At 41.6% G+C, this 22,568-nt stretch overlaps 1 protein-coding gene across 1 annotated transcript in view; it reads left to right on the forward strand.

Moving 5' to 3' along the window:
• The window catches only part of chrna8 (cholinergic receptor, nicotinic, alpha 8), a 474,679-nt gene that overhangs the window by 432,214 nt on the left and 19,897 nt on the right, over positions 1 to 22,568 (forward strand). Inside the window, exon 8 of the mRNA XM_028805834.2 lies at positions 8,311 to 8,397. Within this exon, the coding sequence (XP_028661667.1) occupies positions 8,311 to 8,397 (87 nt within the window). The remainder of the gene's footprint in view (positions 1 to 8,310; positions 8,398 to 22,568) is intronic.

Here is a 22,568-nt window from a genome sequence, read left to right on the forward strand (position 1 = left end):
ACCATCCCTACAGTGAAGCATGGTGGTGGCAGCATCATGCTGTGGGGATGTTTTTCAGCGGCAGGGACTGGGAGACTAGTCAGGATAAAGGGAAAGATGACTGCAGCAATGTACAGAGACATCCTGGATGAAAACCTGCTCCAGAGTGCTCTTGACCTCAGACTGGGGCGACGGTTCATCTTTCAGCAGGACAACGACCCTAAGCACATAGCCAAGATATCAAAGGAGTGGCTTCAGGACAACTCTGTGAATGTCCTTGAGTGGCCCAGCCAGAGCCCAGACTTGAATCTGATTGAACATCTCTGGAGAGATCTTAAAATGGCTGTGCACCGACGCTTCCCATCCAACCTGATGGAGCTTGAGAGGTGCTGCAAAGAGGAATGGGCGAAACTGGCCAAGGATAGGTGTGCCAAGCTTGTGGCATCATATTCAACAAGACTTGAGGCTGGAATTGCTGCCAAAGGGGCATCGACAAAGTACTGAGCAAAGGCTGTGAATACTTATGTACATGGGATTTCTCAGTTTTTTTATTTTTAATAAATTTGCAAAAATCTCAAGCAAACTTTTTTCACATTGTCATTATGGGGTGTTGTGTGCAGAATTCTGAGGAAAAAAATGAATTTAATCCATTTTGGAATAAGGCTGTAACATAACAAAATGTGGAAAAAGTGATGCGCTGTGAATACTTTCTGAATGCACTGTATATCACTCTTTGAATAAAGGTGGACAGCCTTGTTCTTGCCCATCACAGTCATTGCAGAATAAAACAATGTTGGTGGTGCAGCAACACAAAATGGTAATAAGGGACACAAGCTTCTAAAATTCCACAAAAGCCAAACCACTGAACTGTCTAGAAAGATAACTCACCCTAGGCAGCCTGAGCCCAAACTTAACAGGCAGGTTTTCAGACCCGGTCAGCCCCAAAGTAGGACACTAGCTTTAAAAGTGTAAACATACTTTAAAATGTTCCAAATACACACACACACACATACACAAAGATGTTTGCCATGGAACATCTCTGGAAAGACAGGAAGTGTACAGACTCTTCCTGTTCAGTGTAATGGGGCTTGAGAGGATTTGGCAGGAAGAATGAGATAAACTGCCCAAATGTAGGTGTGCAAAGCTTGAAGAGACTTACTCAAGAAGGCTCAAAGCAGAAATTGTTGCCAAAGGGGCTTCTGCAAAGTATTGAATTAAGTGTCCAATGAAAAATCAAGAACAATTACACCTTTTATTGGCTAACTAAAAAGTTTACAATATGCAAGCTTTCAAGGCAGCTCAGGCAATTTGTAACCAATGACTTAAAGGTCAGAATACTTTTCTTCTCTTTTGTGTGTTCTATTTACCCCATTTTTTAACATCCACTGGACACCCAACCTACCTGGAAGGGGGTCTCTTTCTGAATTGCCTTTCCCAAGATTTGTTCCATTTTTTTTTTCTTTGGATTTAGGGAGTGTAGGCTGGGGGGCTGTCAATAAAACAGGGCCTGTTAAAGTCCATTGAAGCATCCCTTGCGTGATTTTGGGCTATACAAGAAATAAATTGTTGCTGTATTATTGAGAGATTTCAGTTTTTAATTATTAATAATGTTGCAAACCTTTCTCTCACTTTAACATTTTGGGTTATTGAGTGTAGACTGATGGGTAAAAATGACAACTTTTACCTTATTAATATGTAATTATTACCTTATTAATTATTTACCTTATAAATATGTAAATATATATTAACACAGTAAAGTGGGTAGGATGTGAAGGGGTCTGGCTATTTTCTGAACGCAGAGTAACTTGACCTGATAACTAATATGATGGTGAGTCAAAAATTATCCGCACTCCGACTGTAGAGTTTATTTTAATCAGCTTTCAGAAAAGACCAATACTTTATTTTTCGACACAACCTTAAATGCTTTTCAATGCACTTTGTCCATCTGTCAACAAGCCTTCATATTCCTTCATTAAAAAATGTTTTAGGCTGAGCTGTGAGCCATGAATGCACCACTGTCTTCACCTCTTCATCAGGTATGAATCTTCATCCGCATAGGGCTTCTTTCAGGGGACCAAACAGGTGACAGTCCGATGAAGACTGTAGGGAGAACATTGGAACAATCTAGGCGACAACAGGCCATTCGGCCCAACAAAGCTCGCCAGTCCTATACACTTATTTCTTCCAAAAAAAGTTTTGAAAGTCCCTAAAGTCCAACTGTCTACCACACTACTTGGACACTGATTCAAAGTGTCTATCGTTCTTTGTGTAAAGAAAAACTTACTAATGTTTGTGTGAAATTTACCCTTCACAAGTTTCCAGCTGTGTCCCTGTGTTCTTGATGAACTCATTTTAAAGTCACCATCTCGATCCACTGGACTAATTCCCTTCATTATTTTAAACACTTCAATCATGTCACGTCTCAATCCTCTTTTGCTTAAACTGTGAAGGCTCAGCTCTTTTAATCTTTCCTCATAACTTATCCCCTGTAGCCCCTCAATTAGCCTAGTTGCTCTTCTCTGGACCTTTCCTAGTGCTGCTATGTCCTTTTTGTAGCCTGGAGACCAAAACTACACACAGTACTCCAGATGAGGCCTCACCAGTGCGTTATAAAGCTTCAGCAGAACCTCCTGTGACTTGTACTCCACACATCAAGGCACTATATAACCTGACATTCTGTTAGCCTTCTTAATGGCTTCTGAACACTGTTGGGAAGTCGATAACTTAGAGTCCACTACGACTCCTAAATCCTTCTCATAAGGTGGACTTTCGATTTTCCAACCGCCCATTGTGTATTCAGACCTCACATTTTTACTTCCTATGTGTAATACTTTACATTTACTGACATTAAATTTCATCTGCCACAAATTTGCCCAAGCCTGTATGCTGTCCAGGCCCTTCTGTAATGATATAATGGATTCTAAATTATCTGCTAATCCACCTATCTTGGTATCATCTGTAAACTTCACCAGCTTGTTACTTATATTCCTATCTAAATCATTTACAGGTGCTGGTCATAAAATTAGAATGTCATGACAAAGTTGATTTATTTCAGTAATTCCATTCAAAAAGTGAAACTTGTATATTAGATTCATTCATTACACACAGACTGATGTGTTTCAAATGTTTATTTCTTTTAATGTTGATGATTATAACTGACAACTAATGAAAGTCCCAAATTCAGTATCTCGGAAAATTAGAATATCAATTAAGACCAATGCAAAAAAAGGATTTTTAGAAATGTTGGCCAACTGAGAGGTATGAACATGAAAAGTATGAGCATGTACAGCACTCAATATTTAGTTGGGGCTCCTTTGGCCTGGATTACTGCAGCAATGCGGCGTGGCATGGAGTCGATCAGTCTGTGGCACTGCTCAGGTGTTATGAGAGCCCATGTTGCTCTGATAGTGGCCTTCAGCTCTTCTGTATTGTTGGGTCTGGCGTATTGCATCTTCCTCTTCACAATACCCCATAGATTTTCTATGGGGTTAAGGTCAGGCGAGTTTGCTGGCCAATCAAGAACAGGGATACCATGGTCCTTAAACCAAGTACTGGTAGCTTTGGCACTGTGTGCAGGTGCCAGGTCCTGTTGGAAAATGAAATCTGCATCTCCATAAAGTTCGTCAGCAGCAGGAAGCATGAAGTGCTCTAAAACTTCCTGGTAGACGGCTGCGTTGACCTTGGACCTCAGAAAACACAATGGACCAACACCAGCAGATGACATGGCACCCCAAACCATCACTGACTGTGGAAACTTTACACTGGACCTCACGCAATGTGGATTCTGTGCCTCTCCTCTCTTCCTCCAGACTCTCGGACCTTGATTTCCAAAGGAAATGCAAAATTTACTTTTCATCAGAGAACATAACTTTGGACCACTCAGCAGCAGTCCAGTCCTTTTTGTCTTTAGCCCAGGCGAGACACTTCTGACGCTGTCTCTCTTGTTCTCTTGTGCGACAGCTGAAACCCATGTCTTGCATACGTCTGTGTGTGGTGGTTCTTGAAGCACTGACTCCAGCTGCAGTCCACTCTTTGTGAATCTCCCCAACATTTTTGAATGGGTTTTGTTTCACAATCCTCTCCAGGGTGCGGTTATCCCTCTTGCTTGTCCACTTTTTTCTACCACATCTTGTCCTTCTCTTCGCCTCTCTATTAATGTGCTTGGACACAGAGCTCTGTGAACAGCCAGCCTCTTTAGCAATGACCTTTTGTGTCTTGCCCTCCTTGTGCAAGGTGTCAATGGTCGTCTTTTGGACAACTGTCAAGTCAGCAGTCTTCCCCATGATTGTGTAGCCTACAGAACTCGACTGAGAGACCATTTAAAGGCTTTTGCAGGTGTTTTGAGTTAATTAGCTGATTAGAGTGTGGCACCAGGCGTCTTCAATATTGAACCTTTTCACAATATTCTAATTTTCCGAGATACTGAATTTGGGACTTTCATTAGTTGTCAGTTATAATCATCAACATTAAAAGAAATAAACATTTGAAATACATCAGTCTGTGTGTAATGAATGAATCTAATATACAAGTTTCATTTTTTGAATGGAATTACCAAAATAAATAAACTTTGTCATGATATTCTAATTTTATCACCAGCACCTGTATATATATTAAAATAGCAGCAGCCCCAGCACTGACCCCTGCTGGACACCACTCTTAACATCGGCCAGTTCTGATGAGGTTCCTCACACCATCACCCTCTGCTTCCTGTGTCTGAGCCAATTCTGCACCCACCTACACACCACACCCTGAACTGCCACTTCTTTTAGTTTGATGCCCACCTCTCATGTGGCACCTTATCAAATGCTTTCTTAAAGTCCACATCAATAATCTCATCTGCTCCACTCTGGTCGTATCCTTTTGTTGCCTCCTCATAGAATTTCAGCATGTTAGTAAAACACGACCTCCCTCTTCTGACCCCATGCTGACTGTTCCTAATAACTCCTGTCCTTGCCAGGTGTTGCTCAATCTTATCCTCTTTAATAAAACCCCTGTGTGCGTCCATGTGTCCGTGTGTGTGTGTGTCTTCTGGTGAAGTGCGCATGCGCAGGGCACTCTTCAACGCATATTACGGACAAGGCGGAAGTACAGGGAAGGGCGGAATGAGTGGCAGAGTCACCAGCCTCTAGCAGATGCTTCAAAGGCCGCCTGACGCGTCACACAAGACAGAGAGGGCGGGACCTATAAAATATTGTGCGGCCGATCCAATCGGATTTCGGTAAATGAGGTAAGACCTAAAACATAACGCATGAAAAATCCAATCGGGTACTGAGACGTGGAGACCAGCTTCCTCACTCTGAGGATGTCATATTTGCGATTAAGAAGCCTGGCCCGGTAAAATGTAAAGTGTCAGTCGTTGAAGGGGTTTTCCTAAATATACGAATTTTCATGATATTACAATAGGATGACTTTTAAAAGTAGATTTATTTTTGCGCACATAAAATCTGTTGCTGAGCAAATAGATCTATTGAAGAAGAGGAAAATGAGCGTCAGAAAAATGCCAAAAGACACAGAGCTAAGACAGCAAGTCTTACTGCGGATGAATGAAAATCACTGCGTCAGCAACAAGCTAAAATACATCAATCAACAGCCACAGAGGAGAGGATAAATGTAACATTAATTATAGTTACTGTATTGTCATATACATTTCTATTTAATTTTTATTATTATTTTACTTTAGGCTTCTTGCAAAAATATTAAGCTCCCTTGCCATTTAATATAGACTTTTCGTACTAATGTTTATGCACTACTGTTCTAGCACCCGTTATTGTAACGGGCTTAATGACTAGTCCTTAATAATTTCTTCCATTCATTTTCCTGTGATGCATGTTGGCCTCTAGTTGCTTGGATCTGCCCTGTCACCCTTTGTATACAATGGGATGATTTTTGCCATTTTCCAGTCCTTCGTAATCTCTCCAGTGCACAGTGACTCCCTAAAAATATGTGTCAAGGGATGCTGTAACACCTCAATACAAAGTTTTTGCCGAGTGTCAATAGTGTTAGCAGCAGTTTGTGCGGACGTGCACTGTCATGCAAGAACACAATGCCCGATTGCGTTTTGTCCGAAGTTTAGGCTTTAGCTCTTCAGTGAGCAATGGAGGACTGTTGATTGTTGAACCATTTTCCAGATAATATTCCAATATTGGCAAATCACAAGTGGGGCGGCCATTGTTTCTGGCACTGCAGTTACAAATGATCTGACGTAAGACATTCACACCTGGGGAGACAGGGACCTCGTACGGAAAGCATTGATAAGGCAGTGCTGCCAACAGAAGTTTCAATATAACCAGTGCAGAGAAGTTTTGACTCACCCTCGTTAATTCATTTTCAGGTTATTTGATGTGATTTTGCTTTTTTCAGCAGATAAGCTCCATAGCTTTTTTTGTGTTGTGAGTTTTCTCAATGCATCCAAAATAATAAAAAAAAGATCCAACAAATAATTGTCTTAAATTTATGGTGTTACTTTGCTCTACATAAATGACATTATGCTACTCTGACTTCTCGGGTTCTCGTCACTTGGTAGGTTCTGCTCTTCGTTTTCGGCCTTGGGAGGTGAATTCACTAAGGAATATTGGAGCTACATGGAATGTTACATTCTTTATCCTTTTGGCATATACAGTTAGGTCCATAAATATTTGGACAGAGACAACTTTTTTCTAATTTTGGTTCTGTACATTACCACAGTGAATTTTAAATGAAACAACTGAAATGCAGTTGAAGTGCAGACTTTCAGCTTTCATTCAGTGGGGTGAACAAAACGATTGCATAAAAATGTGAGGTAACTAAAGCATTTTTGTAACGCAATCCCTTCATTTCAGGGGCTCAAATGTAATTGGACAAATTAAATAACTGGAAATAAAATGTTCATTTCTAATACTTGGTTGAAAACCCTTTGCTGGCAATGACAGCCCGAAGTCTTGAACTCCTGGACATCACCAGATGTTGGGTTTCCTCCTTTTTAATGTTCTGCTAGGCCTTTACTGCAGCAACTTTCAGTTGCTGTTTGTTTGTGGGCCTTTCTGTCTGAAGTTTAGTCTTCAACAAGTGAAATGCCTGCTCAGTTGGGTTAAGATCAGGTTACTGACTTAACCATTCAAAAATTTTCCACTTCTTTGCTTTAATAAACTCCTGGGTTGCTTTGGCTGTATGTTTTGGGTCATTGTCCATCTGTATCATGAAACGCCGCCAAATCAATTTGACTGCATTTAGCTGGATTTGAGCAGACAGCATGTCTCTGAACGTCTCAGAATTCATTCGGCTGCTTCTGTCCTGTGTCACATCATCACTAAACACTAGTGTCCCAGTGCCACTGGCAGCCATGCACGCCCAAGCCATCACACTGCCTCCACCGTGTTTTACAGATGATGTGGTATGCTTTGGATAATGAGCTGTTCCACGCCTTCTCCATACTTTTTTCTTGCCATCATTCTGGTAGAGGTTGATCTTGGTTTCATCTGTCCAAAGAATGATTTTCCAGAACTGTGCTGGCTTTTTTAGATGTTCTTTAGCAAAGTTCAATCTAGCCTTTCTATTCTTGAGGCTTATGAGTGGCTTGCACCTCACAGTGCACCCTCTGTATTTACTTTCATGCAGTCTTCTCTTTATGGTAGACTTGGATATCGATACGCCTACCCCCCTGGAGAGTGTTGTTCACTTGGTTGGCTGTTATGAAGGGGTTTCTCTTCACCATGGAAATGATTCTGCGATCATCCACCACTGTTGTCTTCCGTGGACGTCCAGGTCTTTTTGCGTTGCTGAGTTCACCAGTGCTTGCTTTCTTTCTCAGGATGTACCAAACTGTAGATTTTGCCACTCGTAATATTGTAGCAATTTCTCAGATGGGTTTTTTCTGTTTTCGCAGCTTAAGGATGGCTTCTTTCACCTGCATGGAGAGCTCCTTTGATCGCATGTTGTCTGTTCACAGCAAAATCTTCCACATGCAAGCACCACACCTCAAATCAACTCCAGGCCTTTTATCTGCTTAATTGATAATGACATAACGACGGACTTGCCCACACCTGCCCATGAAATAGCCTTTGAGTCAATTGTCCAATTACTTTTGAGCCCCAGAAATGAAGGGATTGCATTCAAAAAATGCTTTAGTTGCCTCACATTTTTATGCAATCGTTTTGTTCACCCCACTGAATTAAAGCTGAAAGTCTGCACTTCAACTACATCTGAGTTGTTTCATTTAAAATTCATTGTGGTAATGTACAGAACCAAAATTAGAAAAAAGTTGTCTCTGTCCAAATATTTATGGACCGAACTGTAAATATACAGACTTCTGGACTTACTGTTCTAATTCTATGTTTTTATTACTTTTTTTTCCAGGGATCACTGTACTGCTGTCTTTAACGGTCTTTATGCTTTTAGTGGCTGAGATTATGCCAGCTACATCCGACTCTGTCCCACTTATAGGTAAGTCTGCATACATAGTACATGAGAATCTGGAATGTACCTTCCTTTTTTGCATTAATACAAATAAAATATACAAAAGTTTTAAAATGTTTAATAATGCATAACAAAGGCTTGAAAAAGAGCTGATGCTATCAGCAGGAGGTGAAATCCAGGTTGGCTGGAAGACCGCCGAAGAAAAAGTCTTTAAATTCAACAAGGCATGGCAGGGTGACTCAGTGGCTAGCAGCAGGAATAGAAGTTGCATTGTCACATGTAAAGAGTAAAGTCACTGACGCTGGTGCCTTACAAATGGCATGGACCAAATTTCAATATCTGATCAGGTCAAATTCTGCATGGAGATTTATGGGGGTCACTGCTAAGGCAACTGCAATTTTTAAAACGAGGGGCGTTCAGTTATAAGCAGGAATTTTCAGGCTCTGTTCTTATAAAGAGTGCAAGGCAGATACGACTCACTGGACAAACACATACATACAGTGGGTGTAATCCCCCCCATTGAAATATTCCCTTTTTTTGCTTTACAGCCTTAAAGTACAGTGTTAGCCATAGATTGATACAGGAGAAAGTAGGGTGAAATGATGAAGGGGACTTAGCTGCCCCGAAAGCTTGCATTTGTAATCTGTTTAGTTAGCCAATAAAAGGAGTCATTTCACCCTACTTTCTCCTGTATCAGCCTTAAATGTAAACACACCCAAAAATATTTCTTCCCAGCTTTATTTACTCAATGCAACCTCTAACTTCCAAGTGAAAGATATCATAGCTACAAGTTGAGAAGAATTATATAAAACTAGCAAAATCCCTGTGCTTCACAGCGGAGAAGTAGTGTGTTAAAGAGGTTATGTAAACATATATTTACATATACATATATACATATATATATACAGTATATACATATACACATATCTACATATACATATATACACATACATATACATATACACATCCACATATACATATATACATATACAAATTTACACATCTACATATATATATACATATGTACATATATATACATATACAGTGGTGTGAAAAACTATTTGCCCCCTTCCTGATTTCTTATTCTTTTGCATGTTTGTCACACAAAATGTTTCTGATCATCAAACACATTTAACCATTAGTCAAATATAACACAAGTAAACACAAAATGCAGTTTGTAAATGGTGGTTTTTATTATTTAGGGAGAAAAAAAAATCCAAACCTACATGGCCCTGTGTGAAAAAGTAATTGCCCCCTGAACCTAATAACTGGTTGGGCCACCCTTAGCAGCAATAACTGCAATCAAGCGTTTGCGATAACTTGCAATGAGTTTTTTACAGTGCTCTGGAGGAATTTTGGCCCACTCATCTTTGTAAAATTGTTGTAATTCAGCTTTATTTGAGGGTTTTCTAGCATGAACCGCCTTTTTAAGGTCATGCCATAGCATCTCAATTGGATTCAGGTCAGGACTTTGACTAAGCCACTCCAAAGTCTTCATTTTGTTTTTCTTCAGCCATTCAGAGGTGGATTTGCTGGTGTGTTTTGGGTCATTGTCCTGTTGCAGCACCCAAGATCGCTTCAGCTTGAGTTGACGAACAGATGGCCGGACATTCTCCTTCAGGATTTTTTGGTAGACAGTAGAATTCATGGTTCCATCTATCACAGCAAGCCTTCCAGGTCCTGAAGCAGCAAAACAACCCCAGACCATCACACTACCACCACCATATTTTACTGTTGGTATGATGTTCTTTTTCTGAAATGCTGTGTTCCTTTTACGCCAGATGTAACGGGACATTTGCCTTCCAAAAAGTTCAACTTTTGACTCATTAGTCCACAAGGTATTTTCCCAAAAGTCTTGGCAATCATTGAGATGTTTCTTAGCAAAACTGAGACGAGCCCTAATGTTCTTTTTGCTTAACAGTGGTTTGCGTCTTGGAAATCTGCCATGCAGGCCGTTTTTGCCCAGTCTCTTTCTTATGGTGGAGTCGTGAACACTGACCTTAATTGAGGCAAGTGAGGCCTGCAGTTCTTTAGACGTTGTCCTGGCGTCTTTTGTGACCTCTCGGATGAGTCGTCTCTGCGCTCTTGGGGTAATTTTGGTCGGCCGGCCACTCCTGGGAAGGTTCACCACTGTTCCATGTTTTTGCCATTTGTGGATAATGGCTCTCACTGTGGTTCGCTGGAGTCCCAAAGCTTTAGAAATGGCTTTATAACCTTTACCAGACTGATAGATCTCAATTACTTCTGTTCTCATTTGTTCCTGAATTTCTTTGGATCTTGGCATGATGTCTAGCTTTTGAGGTGCTTTTGGTCTACTTCTCTGTGTCAGGCAGCTCCTATTTAAGTGATTTCTTGATTGAAACAGGTGTGGCAGTAATCAGGCCTGGGGGTGGCTACGGAAATTGAACTCAGGTGTGATACACCACAGTTAGGTTATTTTTTAACAAGGGGCAATTACTTTTTCACACAGGGCCATGTAGGTTTGGATTTTTTTTCTCCCTAAATAATAAACACCATCATTTAAAAACTGCATTTTGTGTTTACTTGTGTTATATTTGACTAATGGTTAAATGTGTTTGATGATCAGAAACATTTTGTGTGACAAACATGCAAAAGAATAAGAAATCAGGAAGGGGGCAAATAGTTTTTCACACCACTGTAAATATATACATATTTACATATATACACACATATATATATACATATGCACATATATATATATATAAATATACCCTGTAGACATACATATACACATATATACATACATTCACACACACACATATATATATATATATATATATATATATATATATATATATATATATATATATATATACATATCTACTTTTTTATATATACAGTGGTGTGAAAAACTATTTGCCCCCTTCCTGATTTCTTATTCTTTTGCATGTTTGTCACACAAAATGTTTCTGATCATCAAACACATTTAACCATTAGTCAAATATAACACAAGTAAACACAAAATGCAGTTTTTAAATGATGGTTTTTATTATTTAGGGAGAAAAAAAATCCAAACCTACATGGCCCTGTGTGAAAAAGTAATTGCCCCCTTGTTAAAAAATAACCTAACTGTGGTGTATCACACCTGAGTTCAATTTCCGTAGCCACCCCCAGGCCTGATTACTGCCACACCTGTTTCAATCAAGAAATCACTTAAATAGGAGCTGCCTGACACAGAGAAGTAGACCAAAAGCACCTCAAAAGCTAGACATCATGCCAAGATCCAAAGAAATTCAGGAACAAATGAGAACAGCAGTAATTGAGATCTATCAGTCTGGTAAAGGTTATAAAGCCATTTCTAAAGCTTTGGGACTCCAGCGAACCACAGTGAGAGCCATTATCCACAAATGGCAAAAACATGGAACAGTGGTGAACCTTCCCAGGAGTGGCCGGCCGACCAAAATTACCCCAAGAGCGCAGAGACGACTCATCCGAGAGGTCACAAAAGACCCCAGGACAACGTCTAAAGAACTGCAGGCCTCACTTGCCTCAATTAAGGTCAGTGTTCACGACTCCACCATAAGAAAGAGACTGGGCAAAAATGGCCTGCATGGCAGATTTCCAAGACGCAAACCACTGTTAAGCAAAAAGAACATTAGGGCTCGTCTCAATTTTGCTAAGAAACATCTCAATGATTGCCAAGACTTTTGGGAAAATACCTTGTGGACTGATGAGACAAAAGTTGAACTTTTTGGAAGGCAAATGTCCCGTTACATCTGGCGTAAAAGGAACACAGCATTTCAGAAAAAGAACATCATACCAACAGTAAAATATGGTGGTGGTAGTGTGATGGTCTGGGGTTGTTTTGCTGCTTCAGGACCTGGAAGGCTTGCTGTGATAGATGGAACCATGAATTCTACTGTCTACCAAAAAATCCTGAAGGAGAATGTCCGGCCATTTGTTCGTCAACTCAAGCTGAAGCGATTTTGGGTGCTGCAACAGGACAATGACCCAAAACACACCAGCAAATCCACCTCTGAATGGCTGAAGAAAAACAAAATGAAGACTTTGGAGTGGCCTAGTCAAAGTCCTGACCTGAATCCAATTGAGATGCTATGGCATGACCTTAAAAAGGCGGTTCATGCTAGAAAACCCTCAAATAAAGCTGAATTACAACAATTTTGCAAAGATGAGTGGGCCAAAATTCCTCCAGAGCACTGTAAAAGACTCATTGCAAGTTATCGCAAACGCTTGATTGCAGTTATTGCTGCTAAGGGTGGCCCAACCAGTTATTAGGTTCAGGGGGCAATTACTTTTTCACACAGGGCCATGTAGGTTTGGATTTTTTTTTCTCCCTAAATAATAAAAACCACCATTTACAAACTGCATTTTGTGTTTACTTGTGTTATATTTGACTAATGGTTAAATGTGTTTGATGATCAGAAACATTTTGTGTGACAAACATGCAAAAGAATAAGAAATCAGGAAGGGGGCAAATAGTTTTTCACACCACTGTATATATATATATATATATATATATATATATATATATCACGGCATTCGTAGTCTGAATCACAATCTGATTGTATGGGTGGTTACCTACCAGGTAACGCTTATGGTTGGCCAGCAAGTCAGCTAACATCAGCCACGGTGCCTTCAGTTGTGAGAAGCAGATCATAGAATGGTTGAAAATAGTTTACTGTCAAATAATGCAAAGAGTACGCGACACGTGTTTCACCCTAATTCTTGGCTCATCAGGCGTACACACTCACTGCACTCCCTTACGGGAATCGAACCTCGGACGTCAGTGCTAGAGGGGCTTCGCAGCGGTGAAGTATTGCTTTTAAATTTTAATTAAGAAGAAAAGAAAACCTTTTTAAATTGAGGGAAAATATACCAATAACAATTTGTTAAGGATCTGTTTTTTTGTGAAGCTGCCTTTACACAGCCTGTCCGCTGTTTTATAAACGAACGCCATATAAGGCCGTCCTTTCTCCTTGATTAGCGGTTCTGTATTGTTTATTGTTCGTTTATTACGATTGTTATAGTTATAGTTGTCTTTGTATACCACGTTGTCAGTTCAGCACTCCAGTTGTAATATGACCAAGTCGTGCAAGCTTACTGTTGAGAATGCAACGTATAGTTGAACAGGAGAAAAGCAATCTTGCCAAACTTAATTTAAACTTACGGTTTACACCATGCTTTGTTTCCGCAGTAGCTGCACTTATGAATATGCTTGTATGCGTCACTCGCTCGCTTCTTAGTGTTTCGCTGCCTTCTCAATTGTGTAATGAATGTTTTCTTCAGCGCTCTTTGGGGCTCTTCCTTGTTTTCTACGTACTGCGTTCACAGTCAGTTCACGTGATTACGTGGGAGGCGTGATGACGCGATATGCAACCCCGCCTCCCATGGCCAGCGAGCTGCAGTCCATTACAGTATATGGACAAAAAAGAGGTTCCAGTTATGACCGTTACGCCTTGAATTTCGAAATGAAACCTGCCTAACTTTTGTAAGTAAGCTGTAAGGAATGAGCCTGCCAAATTTCAGCCTTCCACCTACACGGGAAGTTGGAGAATTACTGATGAGTGAGTGAGTGAGTGAGTGAGTGAGTGAGTGAGTGAGTGAGTGAGTGAGTGAGTGAGTGAGTGAGTGAGTGAGTGAGTGAGTGAGTGAGTGAGGGCTTTGCCTTTTATTAGTATAGATCAAAAACAAGACTTACTGAGATTAATAAAGGATCACTCCCCCCAGTGTCATTTTGTTGAGCCACCTTTTGCTTTAATGACAGCCTTGAGTCTGATGGTGATACTTCTCTATCAGCTTTGCACACCTAGATTGAGCCCACTCAATATTTGCCCCCCCACTCTTCTTTACAGAACTGTTCAAGTTCGGTCAAATTGGATGGTGACCGTTGGTGGTCTACTATCTTCAAATCTTTCCACAGATTTTCAATGGGATTTAGGTCTGGGCTCTCACTGGGCCACACAAGGACATTCACTTTTTTCTCCTTCAGCCACTGCGTGCTCAACTTTGCTGTGTGCTTCTGGTCGTTGTTGTGTTGAAAGGTGAACATTCTGCCCATCTTCAACTTTCTGGCAGAGGGTAGCAGGTTTTCCTCAAGAATTTGATGGTATTTTGCCCCATCCATTTTACCTTCTACCCTAACGAGAGCCCCAGGCCCCCCAAAACAGGATGCTGTCCCCTCCATGCTTTACTGTAGGTATTGGTGTGTTGTGGATGGTGAGCTGCATTGGTGTACCATTTGGTATCGAGGCCAAATACTGGGGTGGAGTGGTGGCTCTGAGGCTAAGGATCTGCACTGGTATCCAGAAGGTTGCCGGTTCGAATCCCCATTACTGCCAAAAGAGATCCTACTCTGCTAGGCCCTTGAGCAAGACCCTTAACCTGTAATTGTTCCAGGGCGCTATACAATGACTGAAACTGCGCTCTGACCCCAAGGGGCATGTGAAAACTAACAAATTCCTAATACAAGAAATTGTATAAGGCAAAATAAAGAACAAAAAAAAAAATAGTTTGATTGTGGGCTCATCTGACCATAAGACCTTTTTCAATTTGGCATCAGAATCTTCAAGTTGCATTCTGGGAAAGCTCAAATGAGCCTTAATGTGGCCTTTCTTGAGAAGTGGCTTTTTCCTTGTGACCCTCCTGAACAAGCCACAATTGTGGAGCGCTTGTGAAATTGTTGTCACATGCACACCATTAATGACCACTCTTTGCCATCAAATCTTGTAACTCCTTCAAAGTGGCCACTGGCTCCTTGGTAGCCCCTCTTACCAGTTTCCTCCTTGCTCTTCCATCCAGTTTGGAGGAACGGCCGGATCCAGGGAGGGTCCTAGTAGTACCAAACACTTCCATCCATCCATTTTCCAAACCGCTGAATACAAACACAGGGTCACGGGGGTCTGCTGGAGCCAATCCCAGCCAACACAGGGTGCAAGGCAGGGAACCAATCCCGGGCAGGGCGCCAACCCACCGCAGGACACACACACACACCCACACACCAAGGCCAATTTAGAATCGCCAGTCGACCTAACCTGCATGTCTTTGGACTGTGGGAGGAAACCGGAGCACCCGGAGGAAACCCACGCAGACACGGGGAGAACATGCAAACTACCAAACACTTGCTACTTCTTTATGATGGACTTTACTGTGCTTCCTGGGATTGATAAAGCCTTTGAGATTTTTTTGGCTCCATCTCCTGCCTTATGTCTGCCCACAACTCTATCCCTGAGATGCCCCCCATAGTCAGTAGTTTGCTGTCAGTTGCACTACTAAGCAAGGGAATGAATGCTGCAGGAACAGCTTCACTAATCACACAGATTACAATTGATCACCAGTAGAAGGAAGCCAGTAACCGCAATGGAAATGGTGGGCACTTACACTTGATTGAGTTTAGGAGAGGGGTGATCCTTTATTAATCTCAGGTTTTCTTGTTTTGTATTTTGTGAAATTCTTCTGAGCTGTAGCTGTGATATCTTTACCTTGGATGTTATAGATTGTATTGAGTAAGTAAAGCTGGAAAAAAATATTGATTTGTGTGTTTTCGTTTAAGGCTGTAAAGCAAAAAAAAATGGGAATATTTTGAGGGGGGGGTATTATTTTCTATACCTTCTGTATATGAACTTGCCGTTAGTAGTGCTAGCTGCCCAATTCCTCCATTCCTGTCAGTTGTAATCAACATGTCGGAGCAGGAGGTACACAGTAGTGCTGCACAGAGCATTATTATTCAATTTTTGACAAATGAAGGAGTCATTCCATCTCAGATTTATTCGAAACTTAAAAATCAGTTTGGGGATGAGTGCCTCTCTCTCTCTCTCAGTCTAAAGTGTATGATTGGTGCAAGTCATTCAGAGAGGGACTATCGTCTCTTCGGTCCACTTATGGAATTTTTAGGAGGGAAGAAATTCAAATCGAATGAGGAGGCTATTGACACTGTGCAAGAAAGGGTCAACATGCAGTCAAAAGACTTCCTGAGTGCTGGAACAAGTGGATTACAGCGGCAGGAGGCTACACAGAAAAATAGTATGTACCGTAGATACTTGCGTATAAGTCGAAAAATTTATGCCTTAAAATTCATTTAAAAAAACAGGGTCGACTTATCCGCGGGGCAACACAATTGTCCATACAATTTGGGTAATGACATTGTACACTCAACGCTTCACGGTGTTAAGTCACTGGTCATCTGCCGTTTCCCATGGTCTTTGAAATAATTATAAGCCAGCAATACTATTGCTAATTAGCTAGTTATTTTCTAATTTCATTAAATAATTCTTTAAACTGTGAAATACTTGAATTTGAGCATTAGCTTTTGCAGGTTTTGGATAACATACATACCATTAGCTGCCACGTGCAACCAGATTTGGAATCAAAAGAACCAAGGCAACGCACACTATCAATGCGATGCAAGCGCAGCCCACGATTCAAAAAATTTCTCTGCCTACCTGTTTGTCTCGTCTGACAGTAGCTGAAAAGCAGCATCAGGAGAGAGCAGCCTGAAGTACAGCAGCTGGTGATCTGTCGTGTCCAACAGCAAGCCATGCTGTCTTGTGAAGTCCGGTAGCCAGTTCGGCTTCTACGGATCAATGTCTGTGTATTCCTCCCACGCGAACCTTGCCGTAGATGTATCGGCTGCGTGAATGCGTTCAGCTGGCAGCCGATCAGCTGGCGCAGCATCGGCTGGTGTCCGATCAGCTGATGCTGGCTTCTCACTCTCTTGCTCGATTCCTGATCACTGTCAATAAAATCCGATTCTGAAAAATCAGAGTCCGACTCAGCGATAATGTGCAAAACATCGTCTGCCGAGTGTTTTCTTTTCTGCACTCGCTTCGCTCCCTTGTGACATATCGATGCCATCTTGCCTTTGTTTACATTTGTTTACATTTCGCAACTCACGCACACGCAAGGATTAGTTGCCGGGTCAACGAGTCTAGCGTTTCTCCAAGCACAGAGGGAATGCCTGTGATGTGACTGTGAGTTTTGTCGCCATTAACAGCTGATTGTTGCCCTCTGTCTCTGATAGCTGTCAAGTTTTACCCTTGACTTATACGCAGGTCATAACAAATTTCGTAATTTTCGGCTTAAAAATACACTTATCTGCGAGGTTGACTAATACGCGAGTATCTACGGTAAGTCGTTTCATCGTAAGAGAGAGAACTTTATCTGGAAGTCTACAGGACAGAGGTAGTGACTAAACCCCACTGCAGACCCGCTAGCTGGAAAGTGTCGAAACACTCCGTGAAGGCTGGTAACCGCCTGATGACCTCTCCTCCTGGCGAAAGCTTCATCCTTTCAAAATGGTTGTAGGAAGGCTGTTTCAAAGTAATATTAACCCTCAGTATACATACACATTTTGATTTGTCTCTCTTATGATTTAAAATGCCTCTTCAATGTGTAATATAACTATCTCCAATTCCTATTTCACTTGCTGTATTCATTGACTCTTTCAAGTGGCAAGCTAAAGATGAACAGCTGAGACCCCCCCGAGGTGTGCTTTATTCGTGATGCTTGAAAATCTTTAACTAAAGTGCTGTTATTAGAAGTGGAATTTTTTAAAATGAGGATGAAATTTTCTGCCTGAGGGGCTTGGAGAGAGACCACTTATAAATAAGAGAACAGTGCTGTCTATGAAAATCTCCTCATCACCAGATAAACAACATGGGTGTCAGTTTACTTTTGGATATTTAGTATATACTGGTGAAGATATGCCATTCTCTTAAGCTATCCTTAAATGTAAAATACCAAAGAGCCTAAAATTAAATGAATTATTAATGTTAAGATGTGACAGTTGTGATGGATTGCCGGCTTCTTATTCCGGCCCTCACCCCCAGGCCACCAGGAGGAGCTCTCCCGACAGCATGGACGGGCCCCGAATTCCAGCAGGGCCTCATAGACTATGTAGTTTTATACACAGCCCTGCTGGATACCTTGGGGACCACTAGGAGTCGCTGTTGGGAAGCCCGTGGACTCATGTGTGCCCTATAACCTGGAAGTACGTCCTGGTCACGTGAGCAGGAGAGATGACGTGCTTCCAGGTTGAAGATAAGGACTGTTTACCCTGACCCGGAAGGAATAAGGAACTGTGGACTGTTGGGCAGGAACACCTCCGGGTCAGGGTGTATAAAAGGACTCTGGGAAAGCCCAGACACTGAGCTGAGCTGGGAGGTAGGGTGGCTAAGTGTCTGGGAGAAGGAGGATTGGTTTTATGAGTAGTTTATTGTTTATATGAGTAGTGTGGAGTGGAGGGTGCTTTGTGCACGTAATTATAAGAAAATAAAGAAGTCTTGTACTTTCACCTGGTGTTTGGAGTGGTACCTGAGGGTTCAAGAGGTGGACACACGCCTCTACTGCTACACAGTTAAATATGCTAAGATTTGCATTAGGTGTGACTAGGATAGATAGGATTAGGGACGAGTACATTAGAGGGTCAGCTCAGGTTGAACAGTTGGAAGACAAAGTCAGAGAGGCGAGATTGTGTTGGTTTGGACATATGCAGAGGAGAGATGCTGGGTATATTGGGAGAAGGGTGCTAAGGATAGAGCTGCCAGATAAGAGGAGAAGAGGAAGGTCTAAGAGAAGGTTTATGGATGTGGTGAGAGAGGACATGCAAGTGATGAGGGTGACAGAGCAAGATGACGAGGATAGAAAGATATGGAAAAAGTTGATCCACTGTGGCAACCCTTAACGAGAGCAGCCGAAAGAAGAAGAAGATTAATGTTAAGATGTGACTTCTGACTTGTTATGAGAAGTTACTTTTCTGTGGGGTTTTAAATTGAGGATATACTGCTCTCATCGCTGACCTGAATTTCGGCTCATCTCAATTACCTTGTGGAGAGGCAGCAAACTTGAGAGATGTCCCATCATCTGTGAATGTAGGAGGCTGTGTGGAACATAACGTGGGAAATATTAAATATTCTTGTACTTAGCTAGGTGGCGCAGTGGTAGCGGTGCTGCCTTGGAGTAAGGAAGCCAGGGTTCACATCATCCCGGGTCCTCCTCGTGTCTGTGTGGGTTTCTTCCAGGTGCTCTGGTTTCCTCATACAGTCCAAAGACATGCATGTTAGATGAATTTACAATCCTAAATTGACCCTAGTATGGTGTGTTTGTGGAGGGGGGTGGGTGTGTTTTCCATGCAATGGACTGCACCCTGCCCAGGGTTTGTTACTGCCTTGTGCCCTGTGCTTGCTGGGATAGTCTCCAGCAGACCCTCGCGACCCTGTTCAGGATTAAGCAGGCTGGAAAATGACTGACTGCACTGTGATCACTACTGCCAAAGGAGCTACAGTATCTCATGCTGTATCAGTGGAAGGGCTCATCTGAGGACAGCAAGGGTGAGGATTTGGAGTGAGGATAAAAGTAAAGGTGGAAACTTTCAAACTGGCCAGCCTCAGTCGTTCAACTTGAAATACCATATATACTCACGTATAAGTCGGGTCTTGAAACCCAAAAAATCAATCATAAAATCAGACCCCGACTTATGTGCCCGATCAAAAATGCGACACTTAATGTATCTTTTTGCTTCCTCCAATCTCACATCAGTTTCTTAGACACATCGAATTTTGTTGCAGCAGTGCAGTTACCAATTTCCTTCACTACTTCAATGACTTTTAATTTAAAACCAGCTTCATATTTTCTTCTGATCAAACGCTCCATCACAGATAAGAGATGCTCTTACGATAAAGGTGTATGAGGGTGTGAGATACAAAAAACGCTGAACAGTGCAAACATTGCTTCGGAATAGTTCGGGTATTACTGTGTGGTCACGTAGGCACAATACATAGAAAAAGGCAGTGTGCTCTGTGGTTACTCTCTCAGGGGGGCGTTAGCATATCATAAACTTTTGCACCAATAGCGTAAGTTTTCAACTTATATGACCGACATAGATAGATAGATAGATAGATAGATAGATAGATAGATAGATAGATAGATAGATAGATAGATAGATAGATAGATAGATAGATAGATAGATAGATAGATAGATAGATAGATAGATAGATAGATAGATAGATACTTTATTACAAAATACCGGAAATTATACGGTAAAATCAAGCCCCGACTTATCCACGGGAGAACTTAAACTCGAGTATATACAATAACTACAACATCTCATGGTGAGTTATGGAGAGTTCAAGTATTGTGGGGTTTTGGGTATTGTGGAGAACTGGCCTAAACCTTCCACTTCAGATGTAATTTAGTGCTGATACAATCAGACGGAGTTTAAAAAGCAAGGGGAGCTCTGGAGACTTTTGATTTGATATACTTTCTTAACCCCTAAGAGGATATTGTCTTTTCGCATAACCTTTGGGGGTCAGAGTGCAGTGTCAGCTATTAGATTATAGATAGATAGATAGATAGATAGATAGATAGATAGATAGATAGATAGATAGATAGATAGATAGATAGATAGATAGATAGATAGATAGATAGATAGATAGATAGATAGATAGATAGATAGATAGATAGATAGATACTTTATTAATCCCAATGGGAAATTCACATTCTTCAGCAGCAGCATACTGATACAATAAATAATATTAAAGAATGATAATAATGCAGGTGAAAAACAGACAATAACTATGTATAATGTTAAATGTTAACGTTTACCCCCCGGATGGAATTAAACAGTCGCATAGTTTGGGGGAGGAACGATCTCCTCAATCTGTCAGTGGAGCAGGACAGTGACAGCAGTCTGTCTCTGAAGCTGCTCTTCTGTCTGGAGATGATACTATTAAGTGGATGCAGTGGATTCTCCATAATTGATAGGAGCCTGCTGAGCGCCCTTCGCTCTGCCACAGATGTTAAACTGTCCAGCTCCATGCCAACAATAGAGCCTGCCTTCCTCACCAGTTTGTCCAGACGTGAGGCGTCTTTCCTCTTAATGCTGCCTCCCCAGCACACCACTGCGTAGAAGAGGGCTCTCGCCACAACCGTCTGATAGAACATCTGCAGCATCTTATTGCAGATGTTGAAGGACGCCAGCCTTCTAAGGTAGTATAACCGGCTCTGTCCTTTCTTGCACAGCGCATCAGTATTGGCAGTCCAGTCTAATTTATCATCCAGCTGCACTCCTAGATATTTATAGGTCTGTACCCTCTGCACACAGTCACCTTTGATGATCACTGGGTCTATGAGGGGTCTGGGCCTCCTAAAATCCACCACCAGCTCTTTGGTTTTGCTGGTGTTCAGGTGTAGGTGGTTTGAGTCGGACCATTTAACAAAGTCATTGATTAGGTCCCTATACTCCTCCTCCAGCCCATTCCTGATGCAGCCCACGATAGCAGTGTCATCAGCGAACTTTTGCACATGGCCGGACTCCGAGTTGTATTGGAAGTCCGATGTTTATAGGCTGAACAGGACCGGAGAAAGTACAGTCCCCTGTGGCGCTCCTGTGTTGCTGACCACAATGTCAGACGTGCAGTTCCCAAGACGCACATACTGAGGTCTGTTTTTAAGATAGTCCACGATCCATGCCACTAGGTATGAATCTAATCCCATCTGTGTCAGCTTGTCCCTAAGGAGCAGAGGTTGGATTGTGTTGAAGGCGCTAGAGAAGTCTAGAAACATAATTTAAAACATAACATTATACAACACCCCTGGAGCAATTTTCAGGTTAAGGTCCCAACAGAGTATGATCCCTTCTGGGAGTAACAGGATTTGAACCAGCAACCTTGCAGATACCAGTGCAGATCTTCGAATAAGGTGTACTAAGAAAGCAAGCACATTAAAATTAAAGCTGAAAGGTGCGCTCCAGTCTTTGAAATACAGTCTGAAGTCATCCACATTGCTGACTAGCAAGAGTTTACATCATCTTGTTGATGATTATTTTTAAACTCGGCAAGAGCAATGATTCACTCCGTTGTGAACCCTCTGAAGATGAGTCGTTGTGAACGCTGAATGCTTGTGTGTTTAACCAGCCATCTTTGGATGGAACAGACTGCTGAATGGCACGTTCCTTTTGTGGACACTGCAAGATACAAGTAGACCTCTGTATTCAAATGTTAAAAGTAAACCTGTGGTATATCTGGACCATCTTACTGTACCCTACCAGTGAAAAGTTTTAGAACACCTCAGTTTTTCCAGTTTTTCATTCAAATGTAATCAGTTGAAATGGAATGAATGACCTAAAATGGTGTAAAGGTAAGCAGTAAACTGCCAGAGGTTTAAATTTAAAGTTTAGGTTAGCAAAAACTGAAAAGGAAATTTCAGAATATTACAAATGGGCC

This window comes from Erpetoichthys calabaricus, chromosome 7 (assembly GCF_900747795.2).
Source record: "Erpetoichthys calabaricus chromosome 7, fErpCal1.3, whole genome shotgun sequence".
In the NCBI taxonomy this organism is placed as follows: domain Eukaryota; kingdom Metazoa; phylum Chordata; class Cladistia; order Polypteriformes; family Polypteridae; genus Erpetoichthys; species Erpetoichthys calabaricus.